This window comes from Varroa destructor, unplaced genomic scaffold, assembly GCF_002443255.2.
Source record: "Varroa destructor unplaced genomic scaffold, Vdes_3.0 BEIS01000004.1, whole genome shotgun sequence".
Lineage (NCBI taxonomy): Eukaryota > Metazoa > Arthropoda > Arachnida > Mesostigmata > Varroidae > Varroa > Varroa destructor.
The window spans coordinates 23,159,388-23,177,955 of NW_019211457.1; the positions used below are offsets into that span (position 1 = coordinate 23,159,388).

The 18,568-nt window shown below is 40.7% G+C and overlaps 2 protein-coding genes and 1 long non-coding RNA gene across 10 annotated transcripts in view; 1 reads left to right on the forward strand and 2 right to left on the reverse strand.

Annotated features, from left to right (window-relative positions):
* Positions 1–14,390, reverse strand: part of LOC111250301 (excitatory amino acid transporter 3-like) — a 152,352-nt gene extending 137,962 nt beyond the window's left edge. Inside the window, exon 1 of one of the 8 annotated variants that reach the window (XR_015326325.1) lies at positions 13,407–13,896. Coding sequence is in view for 7 of the 8 variants with exons in the window: in XM_086986969.1 (XP_086843095.1) it covers positions 13,407–13,616 (210 nt within the window). In the remaining variant the exon portion in view is untranslated. Of the gene's footprint in view, positions 1–13,406 lie in introns of all 8 variants that reach the window. The other 7 variants (XM_086986969.1, XM_086986970.1, XM_086986974.1 and 4 more) reach the window with 7 other exon arrangements.
* On the reverse strand, positions 3,122–6,370 carry LOC111250303 (proton-coupled folate transporter-like). Its single transcript, XM_022805329.2, has one exon. It carries the CDS (start codon positions 5,364–5,366, stop codon positions 3,987–3,989), a length of 1,380 nt encoding a protein of 459 aa, XP_022661064.1. The 5' UTR covers positions 5,367–6,370; the 3' UTR covers positions 3,122–3,986.
* On the forward strand, positions 6,458–18,527 carry LOC147755975 (uncharacterized). The gene is made up of 3 exons (XR_015326331.1): positions 6,458–6,827; positions 11,268–11,599; positions 17,468–18,527. It is a non-coding gene; the product is annotated as an uncharacterized LOC147755975 (long non-coding RNA).
* The last annotated feature ends 41 nt before the right edge of the window (positions 18,528–18,568 follow it).

Below are 18,568 nucleotides of genomic sequence, written 5' to 3' on the forward strand. Positions count from 1 at the left end.
CGCCAGACAGGCGCAAGGCATCACTATTACCATATCAATCACCTCCACTTCAGGCACTCCACAAGGCTTTGTCCAGCCGCTCCCTAATCTGTGTCGCGTTCCTTCCGTTTTTACAATTCTATCTGTTTATAGCCTCAAAGCGATCCTTTTTATAAGACTTCTACCTTCTCCATTACTCATTAAGGGACTGATTGCTCTCTACCGACTTTACGCGTAACTTTGTAGCGAGTCGTTTGTAGCTTCTACACATTCGATATAAACAGCATCAAAATCCCCAATCCCTGTGATGGTCCAACTAGATTGCTGCCACTCGCATCTTTTCTTTTTGTTTATACTGTAATTATCGCAGTCACCCAAACATATAACAGAAGAAAAGATTCAGGCAGACTAGCTACGTCGGACAGTGCCATTACCGATGGCCCACTCCAGCACCGTTGGCCATAGCAGGTCCTCGGGCTGCTACTATATACGTTTCAGTGATCAAATGGCCAACCGTGGGCGGATAACGAGGATGGCAAAAGAGCCAACCACCAAAATATAACGGTAGCAACTGAAGTTGAAGTTCATTTTCTTATAAAGGAATTTTCGTTTTTTGTTGCAGCGGCGCTTTAGGTCTTTTGTCGTTGAAGTTGCTAGCCTTGGAAGTGTCCACAACATTTTTGCAGTTAAGTCCACCGAATGCAACGTAAGACACATGGAACATTTATCTACGCGATAGGAAAAAGTGCAACACTCGGTATGCTTCACAGAATAGAAGTTGCATTAGCTTCATGAGGTAGCATCCCATGCATACATGGGGCATATGAGTACGCTCAAACAGCTATCGTGCCGCCGGGGGTTGAACCCGGTGAAGTGTAACGCTTCAACAACGTTTATTATCCGAATAGTCGCAATGAAAATTGCCGCCGTATGACGCCAGCTAATTCGTCACTGCTGCCGAATTCGTATAGTGCAATAACAGAATGCGATGCGTTTCTGCGGCAACATGTTGGCCAGTTTTATGTGCTGTGTAGTATTCCCTACAAACACCGTATACTGTTATTTTTTTCATCCTGTTTGCAGAAAATGTTGGCCATCATCTTCTAAGAACTGATCGTTGCACGTTAACGAATTTTTCGTTGTTGATTGAATGACAAAAATTAAGAACACCGCCATCGTAGAACCCTTATTGATAATGTATCACCGGCAGCGGTAACGGTATAGCGAGGAAATACGTCATTGAAGACGGCCGCAACGCCTAGCGTCAAATGACACTTAGTACCAATGGCTCTGTTCGTTCAGAAGGTTCATCCTTGTTATAAATTTTGATTTGTCGCAACTACGCTTGGGAGAGAGTGGTCAGACGAAAAATTTGCCGATCGAAATATCTAACACTCAAGTAGTGCTTCAAGTTGAAAATTTAATTTCGAATTTACGCGCTACAAATTTACCATAGTACGCACTGTGTCCATACTTGAACCAACATCCAACTATATTCTAGAATCGATATTCGCTCCATCTAATATAGCCGCTGGACTGCTGTGAATGAACGCTATTATATTCAGCAATGGACATAACGCCCAGGTAAGCTTGTAACTGGATTACATATGCCGAAAAAATAGTTTGTATCGTCTTAATAGGGCATGGCTCCTCTAAGCTTTTTGAGCGCCGTAGTGCCTCTGTATGCCGCCTATTATAAAAGTCAATCGGATCGCTTTGTTACAGTTATTTCACTCGATAACGCAACGATCTTCCTCTGGGTGATCTGTAACTAGACACTTTTTCAACGTATTAATGCGCTGATATGTCATCATTCATGATTTTGTCAACGCTTTACAAAATTGAACCCCAGCCAAATATCTTTTTCCGATTGTAAATTAGTTTACTAACAACAAATCAGGCAGAATGCAAATGCGGTTGGCTGCGAGATCTTCGGCTCCAGTAAGAGCCACTTAACAAAGCATTCACCTCAAAAGAACTACTTCACTTTTGACTTCGTCCAAATGATCAGTGACTGAATATTTGTGGTAACTATTGATTACAAACTCCTGTCGGCACCCGTATAATTTTATAGCTACGTCACGATGCGCCCAGCTAATTCGCACAGTATTGTTGAGCATTCACTCACACGGCTAGCTTCTAGCGCGAAACGCAGTGTCTCTGCGCGTGGAATCGAACCTACACCAGCACGTATCCCTAATATTAGCAGGAGCATAAGCCAGGAGACCTTCTAGTGAACTGCTTGAACTTCATACATGGGTCGCCATATATATGCCTTATATGTGTACATATTTATTCGCTAGAGATGCTAGAAGAACTATTTCAGGCGCTCAAATATATGGTCCGCAGTAGCAGTTCGAGAAATGTACTGCCTTAAATAAAGGGAAATGAAAACAGTGTTTTCATTTCCTATACACCCTACATCCTGCTTGAAGACTAATATTGGATGTCATACGCCTTTGTACTTAGCTTTATGATGGGTCCGTATTGACTAGTAAAGTAATTTAGCTTAATATCATACACGAGAATCGCTATCTTCATACACGAGAATCGCTATCTAGAGGCTATGTCGATGTTTGTTTCGAGTTTCACGTTCGAAATCGTAGTTAGGCAGAGTTTCATCGCACGGCTGGCTGGCTCCCAGCACGAAACGAAGTCTGCCTGCCTATGCCCGGGTTCGAACTTAGACTACAATGTGTCCCCAAGATTAGCAGGCAGATACGTTACCCACTAAGCTGTCACATGACGCGCTTCATCGATCTAGACTGACTAAACTGCGCCAATGCCGGTTGCAATTATTCCGTGTATTCAAATCAAGTTATATTCGTAGATGTGCGAAACAAGCGGGTATTATTCCGTGCGCACGGAACCAAAATATAGAGAGCTTTAGAAAAGCAGTTTCCATTAAATCAGCATTTTAATGCTCGGGTTACTGTAAATACCTAGTTAACAGCTGGTATTTACTAGTTCGCAACCGTTGATTTAATATTTTAGTTAAATTTTCCTTTCAATTCAAACTCCAAAAATGCATACAAAGTGATATAGTTAATCCATGTCACGTAAAACAAATTGTAGACACTGAATATGATTATCAAACGACCAACTCTAATCTATTTATAAAAACGACAGCCGCAAAAGAATATTACATGATAATGGTATACGGTTACATTTATTGAAATATTATATATATACGGAGACACTTGAAACATCTTTGGTAGTTCTTTACATTCTGTACATGTTAGAGTTGTAGTGTTTACGAATGTCCCGCTACGTAAAAATAGTTGTAAGTGAGCACTAACGTCCTTTCGAGGTTGATAGTAAATGTCTGCCATTTGTTTAGAATTTCCTATGTTAATATTGTGAAACTGGCCCAGTAAAAAGACTTGACCTGAAGAAAAAAATTCTAGTAATTAATTTTCTTTATGTATAATATATTATACTTAAAAAAGAACGATTAAACAGAGTATTTATAGCACATAAATAATATTTAAGTTTAACGTATTAAGTTCGTTAACAAATGTTTGTCTTTTATAAAACAAACTGCTACATATTTCAGTACAGGAATAAAAATAGGTGTTGGTTGTCCGTTCTATGCTAGTCTAAGCATAAAAAGAATTCCGCGCAGTACAGATCTACGCATTTAAAATGTAAATACATGTAACAATGTCCCTTAGTAGAAATAAACATACTTAATATTTAGGCTATTCCCTGCCATAAGAGTTGACTTTCATGGCCAAGTAGCTACAAGGGTGCCTGTTAATGAATTCCGCTAACGAAGGTTAAAGCCAATAGTCGCGAAATAAACTAGAAGCCTTTTTGCTAGTAATTCATTACCGACAAAAATGTTCAATTTAAGTAGGATTTGCATCCATCGGGAAGATAAATCATTCACTTTCAACCTAACAACCCATATGATAAATTTAACCAACTTTTTACATTGGAATCAAACATGTTCTCCTTGGTTCCTGTCTCCTGAGTCTAATGCTTATCTAACAGTCTTATTGCGTTTATGACTCTGCCACAGAGTCTTCAGTAGACTCACACCGAGGAATCTCTTCTTCGGTGCGAAGAGGCACTGACAGTGCGTTGGCATCAAGTGTAAAGTGCAAATAAATGAAAGATAAAACCGGTATAATCTGAAAACAAGCGGCTAACGCAAATACAAAGCCAGGGAAAAAATCCTTCGTCATTGGAAAAAGTCCAAGGAACAGAAGTGACCCCGTCATGAAGGCAAACGACTGCAGAGCACTCATGAAGGCGAAGACCTGCGCTTTCTCGTTGGGACCGACGATCTTCGAGATGATAGAGCGGATCGATGGCATGGCAAATTCCGACATAGACAGCACAAAAACGGTGAGATACATCATCCAGGCGCGTGATGCGATCGACATCCAAAAAAGGCCGCAGAATCGGGATAGAGCTCCAAGAAAACCTGACGTAGTATCTTTCATTCGGAAGAAACGCAAACAAACTGGGAGTCCAAAAACGATTGCGCATCCTTGTACAGCGATCAATTGGCCATGAAAAAACGAATAGTTCGTACTATCCCATCTGAGAGGCGGTAGCTGGACGAACGACATAGTAATATAAGTTATGGCCGCCGTTCCGTAGGACAGCATGAGCGACGAGACCAAAAGAAGAATAAGGACAAAGCGGTAGTTATTTTCCCGGGGCCGAGTTACGGTACGACCCATCGACATCACATGATGTAAGCTCAACACAGAGGTTGTGGACAATTCATGCTGTCGACTCCGTTCTGGCTCACGAACCACGATGATTATATACAGGAGTATTATGACGTGGATAACTAGCTCAAACGTAAACGTGACTACGAAATTAGAATATTTTAACATGAAGCCGGCCACGTAGAATCCTAATGCGCCTCCGGTGAAAATCATCGCTTCCATCACCGCGATCCGGGTGCTTCGATGCTCCGACGATGTCACGTCACTCACTAGACCGAAGCATGTCGCGGACACGCCAAGCGTGCCCGTACTCAAGCCGATAACGCCGGCAGAGATCATCAAGACAAGCGGTGACTCTTTGATAAAGTACGATGCAGTTATAAAATTCAATGTTGACAAAATGCTTCCGACTGAAGGCACGATCATCATACGTTTCCGGCCATATTTGTCGGCCCATGATCCGAACCAGAGGCCAACCAATAATACTAAAAGTGACAGCTCGGTGTTATATGCTGTGTAGTACGGATTGGCAGTTTTAATATGATTTGACGATGTGACGTTGTCACAGTTGGAAAACTTCAATAAACAATATTTTTTAGCGATAAGTGACTGAACCACCGATATTTCCATATACATTGTCATAAATGTCAGAAACAATACAGGCTCAACCACGTACCGAAGCACTCTTATCGTGACTCCCATTGCGGAATATTATCGTCGGTTCGAGCCTTGTGATCGATTGATGATCTAATTTTTTTCAAGCACGACCTGTTCTTCTACTCAGTTCAGCGGTTCCGTTCACTCAGACAAACAGAATGGAACCGTATCCATACGCAACGAACGATTTTGCAGCAAGCAATTATAACATAACATGAGTAAGCTCGCAGAATTTTCCTATGGTACAGGTAATCCAGCTAATCGCTCCGAATCAGCGATAAGACCTAGAATGCATTAAATAGCGTGGCAGCATAAACCAAAAAGAAAACGAATGCCGTTTCTAGCAGTTTGTCCTCTCGATTAGGTAGACGCCAGTACCTATCGGTGCTGGTATTCCACGCTCTCCTGCCGGCTGGCATCCTCCTCGGATGTTCACGGCTGCCTCGATGGCAGACGCAGTTTTCATGCGTTCACTATACGCCCACTGCGTAGTGGCAGCTGCGTTGAAGACCGTAAAGTAACTGATTACGAACTCATAAGTAACTGACTTTTCTGTGTACCTTCTAGCCGTAGAAAATGCGCCAGTAGAAAATCCAAGGCGCCTGCTAAAAGACTGTAGACAGCAATTAGTTTAATCTTATCACAGAGCACATTTGCAGTTCACATAGATCCTCGAGACTTTGGCTGGTAATACTGTTTGAATCATTAGTAGCTATGATATATTTTCTAACTGACATTAACAGTTCAACATTCGCCACAACACTTCGAAATAGTGATGCCTATTAAACAGCTGATTCAGCTATTTATGTGTGCTTAAATGACCCAGATGGAACGGTCATTGACTGTACCGACCTAGTTGGCAAACGGCAAAATCAATCTAATTCGCCACAGAAACTTGCACTTTTGGCACCTCTTATGAATCTGCATAGAACTTTGCTTGCAGCAGAGAATGGTTTTCTTGACAATTTACTACGGATTTTGATGGTATCTGTTCACCTTATGGGCGCATAAATGTTGTTCGTCTGCGTCCATGGCCGGTGCCGAGCAGTCGGAACTAAAATGTAAACAAAGGCATTACGATGAGCGCCAAAATCGTCTGCTTTGATTTGGGAACGTGGAGCGCGGTTGGTGAAAAATGATTTGCAAACATCTTGTTGATTCTTCTTGGATAATTGTGTTTTAAGATCACTCACAATTGATAAAAAAATCAGTTTTAGTGAAATGTAAAAAAGCTAATTTGAAACTAAACCTTCAAACACTTCCTACATTCCTGTTCCTAAAATACCCAGTTAAAATGGCTGATCCTTGAAAGAAATTTGTTCAAGGATTTTAATAATTAAACCTAGATTGTAGTCAATTTGTTGCGGAACGCATTAGTGGATTATTAGTATTCTAAAATGACAAAACCATTTTAGTTAATTTTAATTTATAGATTTAAACTGTCATAAAGTAGAAGGATACGTGAACGTTGCAAAAATTTGAAAACGATGGAAGCGACCGATAATGGTAGGTTCAGCGTTAATATGGATTTTCAATCAGAGACCAGAAGTACACAGCATATATAAAATAGATATTTTGTTGGGTTCAGTCCTAGGTACGTGCTATGACAGAGACTATAATGACGAAACCTGACAGTTTCGCAGACTGCTGGCAGCTCCGCAAAATTAATGGAATTAATGTTTATTCGTTATAAAAAAGGTCAGTTACCATTCGATATTTTCACCCCCAAAGTGTATAACCTTTTTTGGCTCAAATATTTTGACAACTGTGAGATGACAAGTTTGACTCATTCAAGACCTTCCCGGTCCACCCCGTTGCTTCAACTAGTGGAGTAGTGTCGTCTTTTGTCACTGCTATATAGATATATATATATAGCAATTGTTTTTGGCGCATTCTCCCATACGGCAGTTTTCAATAACAAATCTTTGACGATATGCGCCACCAAGAAGTATCGGTCTTTCAAATCATCGTTTTCGGTGTGTGCCGTGTATCCAGATTGACTTGGCTAAGCCGCAAATATGATATGGTTGTACACGACACTGTAGCCAGGTATTTGTTATGAATTCACAAAAATAAAGTCTAACCACCAGCTTTGGCGACGCCTCGGTGTCCAAGGCCCAAAATCGACCAAGCTCTGTATCTGGCTAACATTTTTGCTCTTATAATCGGGCTTTGAGTAACGGCTTTAACTTCCACTCGTCTTAATTGTGTTCCGTGGACTGGAACTGCAATCGAACAACCTTCTTGAATTCAATTATTTATTTTAGTACTGAAACAGCTCGTATAGCCTTATGTACAGCCTGCACTGGGCTTGCACTGTTTCGCAAGATGGTGGCAGGGAGTGTTAAAGGAGTTTGAGTTTACAATGGCTCCCAACTATGAGGACAGTAAGACTTTTAGCAGCGGCCTTACAAGGTTTGGGTGCACTCGTCTAGAATTTCCTCAAGAACTTATACATGAAGCGTTTACATACTCCTCTACTCAAATGTTTATTGGATTGGCTTTATAAATCAGTTAGTAAAAAAACTCTATTCCGTTTAGTAAACTTGACACGCAATGCGCTTTGCTTCATAACCAACCGGCGATACGACAACATACGGTTACGGTCAATGACATTACGCGAATACTTGACAACTGAAAGAAAGGCATGCCTAGACAACGTATTCTTTATAGCGCTTAGACACGGCGAACCGTACACGACACAACGAATAGAGATTTCAAACAAAAACAAAGCATGGTGCATGAAAAGGACAGAATGGTTAGAACTCCCTGGAGGCATAGAGATACGCAGTAGAACTTTTATTAAGAGTCACAAAAAATAAGTATTTCGTTTTGTGCTTCTATAGTCATCTTTTATCAGTAATTTGTTTCGCATGTCTTGCTTACGTGTTCAAACTCGCAAATTTAAATTAGAACGTTAATAGTATATGCTTATACGTGAGAGGGAAAAGCTAATGTTTCTTAAATAGGAAAGAGGCGTACGGATATATCATCCGGATGATAATGTACTTAAAAAAACTAGTCTCTTGGCGAACGAATGTTGAAAATGAACGCCGTAACTTTTAAATCAGTTATCCCGGAGCCGATTTCTTCAAATGACGTGCGCCTTGAAGTTAACTCGAAATAAAGCAGCGGAGACCATTAGTTTCGATCTATATAGGACTGTAAAATTGGTCTGAAAAACAGGCAGAATATAAAGAAAAACTGTCCTCAATGTCACAGTCTAATATGTGTTAGCAGGACGAGAATAGCGGTTACACTGAAAGAAAGACAAGTCAAACCGTGGTTTCTGTCAGTCCTAGAAGATTTGACAGGCACGCTGCTTCTCGTCATTTACCCCCCAACAAGCATTGTTTGGACTGCCAAAGTTTACAAGCCATTAATGCAAGTACCAGACTTCAATTGATGAAATGAGTTCTCGTCAAAAACAGGCGGCTGCGTTTGTCACGCTGAGGTAAACATAAACGAAATTTCCGTTAGGAGAACGTTTGTGATAGAAAAATGATAGCGTTCAGCGCACGAATTATTCTAAGGGATCATAGACTTTGGGAAGCTTAGCCAAATTGAAAACATAGTCCAGGTATTTAATTCAGAAAAAATGAAGTTTAAAAAGTAGAAACCTTTTTGAACATCTCTTACTAAAATGTGAGTTTATATCGCTGCGCAAGTAGGCGGCTTTTTCTGAACTATTTGGATTCTTTAGAAAAGAACAGTCGTCACGGTGACTAGTTCGAAAAGCTTACGCTACACAGCAGCACCGGTTATGCTAAAAAAGACAAAGCTAATAAGCTTTATGGCAACACTAGTCGTTGCTCAGTTGATCTAAATACTCCTTTCTCCTAGTTACATTTCTGTGATTTTAATTCTTTCGGTCGCCCGTTTTCAAAGCACCCACAAGCTTAACGGAAACTGTGAGCAGACTGAAGGTGCGAACCAAATAAATTTTCAGTATACAAAGAATTACTTTTTTTTTTTTTATCTAATCTACACTAATTACCATTTCCATATTATTATGGTTATTCATTGTCATCCCCGTTTGCAGGCTGCTTCTGATATATCGTACAGAGTAAACGGTTCTCTATACATACATGCATGATATTACAGTGTTAACTGCACCTTCCCTGCACATGTAGAATGGCAGCTTTGAGCGGCTCACTACATGGTTTGGTATATCCTCAATTATCCTATTTTGACTTCCACAACAAAAAGGAAAGAAAATTAACACCTATAAAGCTTCTGCGCGTGCACATACACGGATAGGTAATGGCATCAGGGATAACAGCACACAACACAACAATCGGCTGTCAGATAGATAAGGGTTACAAGCTTCTCTTTTCGAGTTTTACGTCTGGTATCGAAGTTACGCAGGCTTCCAGCCACCGCGAAAGAAGGTCGGTCTATACCGGGGATTGAGCCTAGCGCACAATGAATATATATCCAGATACTTGCAGCTGAGGGGCCGCGTAACCCGCAAGGCGTGCAATGCTTACGCACATCTACGGAAAAGCTATTACCGATAGTAAAGTTCAGAATCCTCTTGAGTGATAGCAGTAATGCTTCACACGCTACTTATGGTGATATCTATTCAACGTACAAAATTATTCATAGCAGAGAATAGCGCACAGACTTTATGGATATGGGTTACCCTTCTGTATGTCGGTATCAGTTTTACTCGCCAGACTAGAAGTCATTCACGGCTCGTAATGATGGCAGTCTCACATTGTATCTTTGTGCTAATGATGTATGTAATTTTACTTTACCCTCTTCATAGCGGTAACCGGCAACTCCATTTGGCCAAAGCGCTCCAACTCCTTATGCATAAGAAATGCTAATCAAAAGGCGTCTACCGTGTGGGCACTCTAAAGGCCTCACTGGCTAACAATGGAACTTCCTGTCATTCGGTTCTTTTCGATCGAGAGCGCAGAGTTAAAATGAATGTTAGCTTGGCTTGTTTTCCCGTTGTTATGTTATCCTATTATTAATGCTGTCAGTTTACCGCAAGGCTATATTCGGCTGGTGTAAATATCCTAATAATTCCTACCCCTAAAGTATTCAAAAGAATCCTTATCTTAAACGAGCTGTTGATGCTTAGAGGTTTCCTTACGCATGGGAAAGATTTATTTGCCCCTTATAAGCCTAACTAGTTAAGGATGTCGAGTAAGTTGACTCTTTGAAGAATGAGCGACCCTATTCGAAGCGAATAGCTAAGAACGCCAGCCATGAGCAATGTTAATGACTAAGCTAACTGGAAATCACGATACCAGCACATTTAAGCATTTAGCGTTTAAAAGAAGCTCTTTATTTCATTGTACGTGTGTTAAAAAAAAAAAATGAAAAACACGTCCGGAGAATCACTTTAGCCCTTGTATCAGTTCATAGCTACAATATAGCTTAACGTTGATACGCATCAATGAGTCTTTTTAGCCTTAGGAAAACCAGAACATTTTTGAGACGTCGGGTTAGTGCAAAAATTGTTTTGACTTCGACAAGCCGAATCCTCAACTATTCTAGCGTGATATAATAGTATTATGGGCCTTTCATAATACTATTATATTGCGTTCACATAAACCGTTCTTTAACTATTAACTGTTTATTATATATGATAAGACGCATAACTCGATCAAGTTCTAATGAAACTTAACTTCCATTTCCCGCACTAACTTCTTCAAGCGATTCGATTGCCCAGCGTCCTAAAGCCAATTAAGGAAAATGCGCATCCAGCATCCACTGATTATTTTGCCAAGCTGGAGTGAGCAATGTTGCCTATTTGTCAGAACTAGATTGTCCATACATAAAAACAATGGCTGGTAGCAGTCCTTGTCGTGGTGTTCATTTTAAGAGTAACAGTACGTAGTATTCGCAATGGCAGGCAATTTTGCTCTGGCGGTACCTCGCTGGATCCGTCTATCCATAGTAAGTAATTATTTACATTTACTTTTGTTTCAGGGACATGCCTAACGGAACATATTGCCTGTAAAAACAGGAAATAATGCCTTAACCCGCAGGAGTACGACGAGTAAACAAGTAAACGTGTTGGAGAAAATGTACACGAGAACACGGAATACCAGAACAAAAGAGCGACCCTCTTCAAGGTGCATAGCTTCTGCTGATGTGCAAGATGTAACTTAATGGAGTTACGGCGCTGATGGCCTCGTCCCGATGCAAGGGCTTTCATAATAGCAACACCGGGGGTGAACTGAAGCTTGCAAATTCAGACCCGCCGCTGACCGAGGGAAACACTGTCAACAAGTAGCGAACGGTCGTCATGACACGTGCGGGTGAGTCAAACCAATGTATTTCGCCATTCGGATTTGGGTTTTCGGGTGCAACATTCGCTTGTCGATTGCCCCTTCCGCCTGTCTCTCTCTCTCTCTTTCTGTCTCCCTCTCTGGTTGTGTGTGTGTATCTTTTTCACAGCCACTATTATATGTGACGCTTTTTACGCGATGCGGTGTGTTATACGACTGCTTGAATACCAGACTATATATTCATAAGTGTATGTTGTCCAGGGAAAATGTATTCGAATATATTATTTCACTCAATGCCACCACCGATGAAGGTCATTACGAGACAAGCAAGTGCCAATATTCATTCTGCTGTTTATAATACATAAGTAAAAAAATAAAGATGTCATATATTTCATTTATATAGGGTGGGGCAAGTAGGGAACAGCGATTGCACTATACGGTCGGTAAGACATTATGTTTACCGCTGAAGCAGCATTCGTATCAACTGGGAACCTACGATCTTTCCTTACAGGAAGCCTGTTTTTTCCCAATTTCTAGGATCACGTCTTTTACCACTGTAAAGCTATTTTTGTTTGCTATTTTGTTCGCAAAAAGTTTCTATATATATATATATATATATATATATATATACGTGTTTTGTTTTTTATGGACGAACTGTTTCTATGAAATGCATATGCCGCTTTCCAAGGGTGCTCATTTATTATTAATGACGCAAAAATATACTAGATAGAACTGCAAAGTCAAAGTTAGATATCGATGGTAAATTAGGCGCTAGCAAATAAAATGAAGCCTTCCAGCAATGACGGGCCTTCGCGTCTCTGCTCTTTTTCACTATACAAATAACGGACAACTCGTGGGATGTCCGATCGAGCGCCTTTGTATTTTAAATAGCCATCAAATGCCAGATAGTCGTACCGGCATTTCTACTTGCCAAGTAAACAACAGCACTAAATAGGTTCATTGATAACTTTTTGGCGGTTGTCAAAGAAAGATAGCACTATGCGCAACGACTCCATAGCTCTATACAACTAGATGCACCGTTAATTTATATGTAATATTCATTTTAACAACAAAAAAAAATTCCTGGAAAATTTAACAACTTTATCCAAGTATTAGACTTCGTAGACGTGCGTCAAGTTTCATGTTTGAGAAATTGGGGCTACAGCCGCTTGTTGACTATGAAGCGGTAAATACAGAATGGAATTGTGGTAACTCTTCGTACAAAATCCCTTAACGTCTGAATAGCCAATGGCTGGGGATCCCATTGTACTGTATACGTTGTCACTTAACATCGTTACATTCACATGTACGTATTGCGCTGTTAAAAATCATCATTCTGCCATACAGAATGAAAACTGTTTACGAGTGAGATCGAAAAATTAGTAACGCTACTTTCGAGCCATCTAGTTAATGACACCATCCTCAGCATAGGCGGTTAGAGATTAACAAAAGTTTGTTTATACATGTAAGCATTTTCACAAAAAAAAAAAAAGATCTACAGTGTGTTCGATTTAAACAGAATACGTTGACTGAATCACTGTATGTACAGGATTAAGCTTTCTTGATTTCGCACCGATATCTGTGATGAAGCTCTAGCTTCATGGCAATATATAATGGCTCATCGCAATTAAGCTAAATATATCTCTAAGTAGATATATATTTTTTTGTTTTTTTCTTCTTTTTCAACAATTAAGCATCTTTCACTACTTAAATTTAAGGGCGGAGCATTACAAAAAGCAAAGGCTTTCGAGGAGCGTTCAGTTGACCTTTCTGCGACTATAAGCGTCTATAGATTGAAAAAGCTATGTAACCGATGGTCTCCGATGAAGATACAAACCTTCCGCCATGATCGAGCGCGAGGAAGAAACGGTATCTCTTCTGGATCTAACAGCCTCCTCTGGCGCGGATCGATATCCATGCGCGAATACGACGGGCTTCCTGGCCTCCGTGGATCAAAAGATGATAACGAATGGTCGGCCGTGGCACTCATAAGCTGTTCTCCGGTGTCTTTGAGCGCACAGACCACGCAACGGCCAAAGCTGTTCATACTTCTGAAAGCCCCTTGAAGATGAAGAACTCACTCACCTCGCCTCACCTTTGCCCCAACGTGCAGAACGTCACTGTACTTAGGCGCTGTCAGCCGCCCTTTTTACCACTACTAAAAATGGCCGCTACTCGCGCTCAGTCGTCACTGTGGTCCTTCCTCTTTGCTTCCACTGGCAACTGAATGATCTTGAAGCTTGGTATTATGTATGACGATCACCGTCTCCCGCTTAAGTCCACACTTACTCACTAATCACCGAGGAAATAAATTTCTCTTTTTCGTTTTTTTACTACCAATAAAGATGAACTACAAATCTCGCTTACGTAACTGTAGTACCTGACAGTGCACCTATTTCAATGTAAAGACAACAGGTGTTATGGCGTAGATGTTTTTTTGAGGACTAATAATTATATTTTTTTTTCTGACTGAATGAAGTCAATTCGATATTGCATTTGTAGTTTGAGTGAATAGCGATCGATAGCAACTGTTTGGCCGATTTCGTTCTCAGTACCGAATGGAGAAGTAGATCGAGAGAGATAGTTGTCTTAGCTTGCTTTCTTTATTGCCTAGTATGCTACATGCTTACTTTCTGAAGTCACTGAGTTGTGGAACAGCCTAGTCTCGCAGATCCCACAGGTTAGCTGGTAGCAGCTACCAATCGTCGACGACGATGACGACCACGACGAAGAAGACGACGACGCGCCGAAGACTAGAGGATGGAAGGCGTATTTTCGCGCACTCGAGTTTGCATAAATGAGCGAATTTGTTTGAGTAAGAGATTAGGCGGATCCGCCACGGCGATGCACTCACTTCTCGTGCGCGACGCGGTCTCCTTTCGAGCCTCTAGGCTCTGGGAATGCTAGGGCAGTGGGTTCACTTAGTAGCAAAGGGTCAATGGGGATAGGCAGGAGGTAGCGAGTGCGTAGAAGGCGGAGGGAGGCCTTTCTGGTCGCTCTCTGCTTTGAATTCACGGACCGAGATAGCTCTTCTGGGAGCTCATAGCACTTTGATGGATAACCCATGGAGACTAGTTTGTCCGCAAAGCGGTTAGTCCCTGCATCTACCGTACCGCTATGGGACCGAGAAGCAGAGGCATCCATCTGCCTATATATATATATATATATATATATATATGCTTGCTCAACATCAGCCTTTTGGCTGCGTAACTGCTACTTGGCTTCCCGCACGGTTAGTTCAACCTTGGGGGCGTCACTCGCGGTGGCGACTCGTCGGTGGCAAAAATAGAATAGCCTTCGACAGGCTCCCGTTAGAAGACGACTCATTGACAGTGGAAATTAGTATTCGGCTGAATTTCCTCATTATGAGAGGATATGTGGTACTTCCGTTAGTTCTCTAACTCACAAACACAGACATAAATGCGTACAGATGTTCACCTTCTTTTAGTGGGCCCTAGTGGTTTAACGGGGTAAGCGCGCAGCGCTCTGGCGACCGCGTACCCGTTCAGGACCAGTCCCGATTATAAGGTCGATTATTATTCTAGCACCGGAAGTCTTGAGGTAAATGAAAACGATATAGCTAACTTCAATGGGGGTCAAGCGCATATCAGTAAGTTTCAAACGGTCAATCACCGAGGTGCATAAGTCTAATGACGACATGTTTCCAGCACCGTAAAGTTTTTACCTGATAGGCAGAAGGCCGGATCACGGCATAGATACTAAGTAGGCCTCGATCGCTTGAACAGCGAACCATAGTGCATGGAAATAATTTCGAACAGTAAATAGAGAATACGCGGTAAGTAGACCAACATGTCACTAGTAATGAATGCTTGTTTATATTTGATGTATGATAGATTTCAGTAAGATCTACACACGGTACCAAAATCGGGCTATCACGTGAAAGCGTTCATTTAGTGGAAATACTAAAAGGTTGATGTAGCATTTACATTGAAGTGAAGGTTCCGATCAAAGCTTTTTGTCTTCAGTTTAACTGCAGTTTGCGGTTCTTGTTTCTTCAACCACAATATAAAACTACTAAATAATATATAGATACATATATCAAGAAATGACATCCTGTTTTCAGCGTTAGGCTTCTCCGAGAATAGTACATATTTACTTAATAGGAATGGGTGCTATTGTTTTATATATATATTTCGAAAGGGAATTTGACCCAGTAAATTCGAAGCGACTTTCTGTATTTGTTGGGCGAAATTCTGCATTACCTATAGATGTGAATATTGTTGCAGATATAATAATAGTAACGGCTTGCCCCCCTACTCGGATTATATTCTGTATGCAAAAACGCAAATAGGATACGTCAACAAACGCTTTGATAATTGCTGAAGAATGCTTAAACATACCCAACGTTCGTGCGCTGTGAAAGTTAATTCGTACCTTCAAGGCACCAATGAAGGCGGATTGTTCCCGCATTTTTTTTTAGTTGCGCACCTAACTATAGCCTGGGTTTGTGTTTCGAGGGAAAGACCCGCGAGCATTCTTTCTACGATCTGCACTTTAAGAAATCTATACGTACTCTATACTTTAAGAAATCTATACTGTATATGAAGCAGTTGGAAATTAAGTACGTTTTCCTTTTATTCGATCAGATCATTTGTGCTTTTTAACAACTGTTTGTTAAACGATGGTTGTACAATTTCAATAAGCGGAATATTCCACATATCAAACACCAACCTTACATACTTATACTCTCTGGTGCGTTTTCGTGCTTGACAGATTCCTGGTGTAATCCTAAAGCATTTGGGCCCTGCCTGGTCAAGGAGGCTGCTGTAGAAAAGGCGATGAACCAGGTCCGATTGGATTAACTCTCTTTACGTTAAAAATAACCGCTGCTGCTCTGGCTGGCAACGCCCATAGTGACTGCCCTATTGGCTCACGCAGATGTTGCTCGGATTCGCAGTCGTATGAATAGTATCTTTAACTTCCGTGAGGCTGAAAAGTTTATTCAATTCGTTTACGTCAAGAAATTACGCGGCGGCTTACTCAGTTATGGACCCTTGTTTTACTAAGATTCCACCTGGACAAAAACAGATTGTTTTATTCAATGCCGGCACCATTCACGGATAATTCGCTTACAATATAGAATCGTTCCCTTTTGCCAATGTACTAACAGCTGTTCAATAGCGCGAGTGGGCAAATTAATGTCGTCATGTCAGATCCGTTCCCTATACATAGTAATCATTGGATTCCAAAGTTGTAGGCGGCCATATACTCGAAAAACGTATTTTCCGATCGCGCTCTGACCGGTGCACCATCCTGCCGCTAGATACAAGGCCTTCGTTTAAACACTACCTCACTTTAGCAACAGCTTATAGACTGTGCAAATAATACCTTTTAATGAAATGACACTGTTTTTAATGAACTCTGCACTCGGATTATGAAAATTGGCCGGCACATCACTATTACGTAGAATAGGCACATTTTGCGGATTCAAAAACCTCAGCGATTGATTTCTGCACCGGTAAAAAGAAATTTCTGTTGAAAAATAATTGAGGACGAATCGTTGTTTCGTTTGTAAGCGAGTTCACTGATGAGCAAACGACAGACTAAATTATTAGTTTTTAATAAATAGACTGTCTATTTGATTTAACCGAATAAGTTTATGGTCTCCGCGAGGATTTTTCGAGCGTCCGACATTGGACAGCAGCTGATTTCCGGCAAATTGCAGAATCAACATGCTGCCTTTAGGCATGATGGTTCATGGTATTTGATATGTGCATGTTTGCCGTGACAAAAAGTTCGTCAAAGTTTGTTCAGAGTTAGGTGAGCCATTATGCAGCTGTAGAAGACTTCTCTAAATAACCTAACCTAACCTATTAGGACTAGCAACAAGATACGAAGATAAGTAAAGTTCACCCACTATATTTGTGTTTATTTCAGTACATAATGTGATATAAGAGGTTCCTTCGCAGTCCTACTCCCCATGATGCGCGGATCAAGCTCAATACGTCGATGACTCTCGCTAGGATCGGCGCTAGATATGATAAAGGTGCTGATAGAACACCGGGAAAAAGGAACGTGCCTAGTGTTAGGGATGATGAGGAGAGCAGAAAAGTAAAGCTTGATGGAAAAAGGAGAAGATCAAATCGAAGCTCGTAAGAAAGACCGTCAACAATACCTACTAATTGTATGTTTTTTACCTAGTTCTGCTAAATGTTGGCAAATATGAAGAAAAATTGGTACTTAATGGGACATAACACCTTTCATTGGCGGATCCTAATTTGAAAAAAGTCATTCCCGGGCAAATATTAACAAATTTCATTATAGAGTGTCTTCGACTCTCCAAGTCTACTCGTTATTTCTTAGTTTTGCAAATAGGTCCTGCTTTCAACAATGAAATTGTGTAGGCACTATGCATAGCTATACATATGCAACAGTTCTACGGTGCAGTTCATTAAAATCAAGGGTTGTCCTTTTGAAGTTGCTGATTCGTTTTTTTGTGGTACAACTTGCAATTTTAAGCTGCTAGTTTTTTTTTCCTTAACTTACATTAATTTGCAGTTTTTGTAATGCACTAATTTACGCGATATAGCGAAAAAATTTTCACTATTTCGAGTATTGTAACCATCCGAATATTTTAAACTGTAAACGGTTCTGTGGAAGTTATTGTCAGATGTTCACATGAACATCTTCCTCTTGGAATCTTCGTTGATTCTAAACCCTACATCGGGACTGTTCTTGCATTATTTGTCGATGCAATTATATTAACAACCGCACAGCAACTTTCTAACTATCCGGCTTACACATGAACTTACCGGCAGTACTAGATTCTAGCTATTTTCACATGCCCCAGCAAGCAACCTTACCACCTTTTCTCCTACCACAATGATGTCCCTATTGTATCAACCGAAGCTACTGTATATAAATATGTGTCTATCTACCTGAAGTCAAGCCAGACAAAACCTTCTTTCTAAAAAATAAAATTTACCAAGAACAATCACCAACAGTTATTATTTCGTGGTACTACAATGCATAATTTAT

Coding starts and splice junctions, on each gene's coding strand:
- LOC111250303 (XM_022805329.2), bottom strand. CDS start 5,366: ATGGGAGTCACGATAAGAGTGCTTCGGTACGTGGTTGAGCCTGTATTG.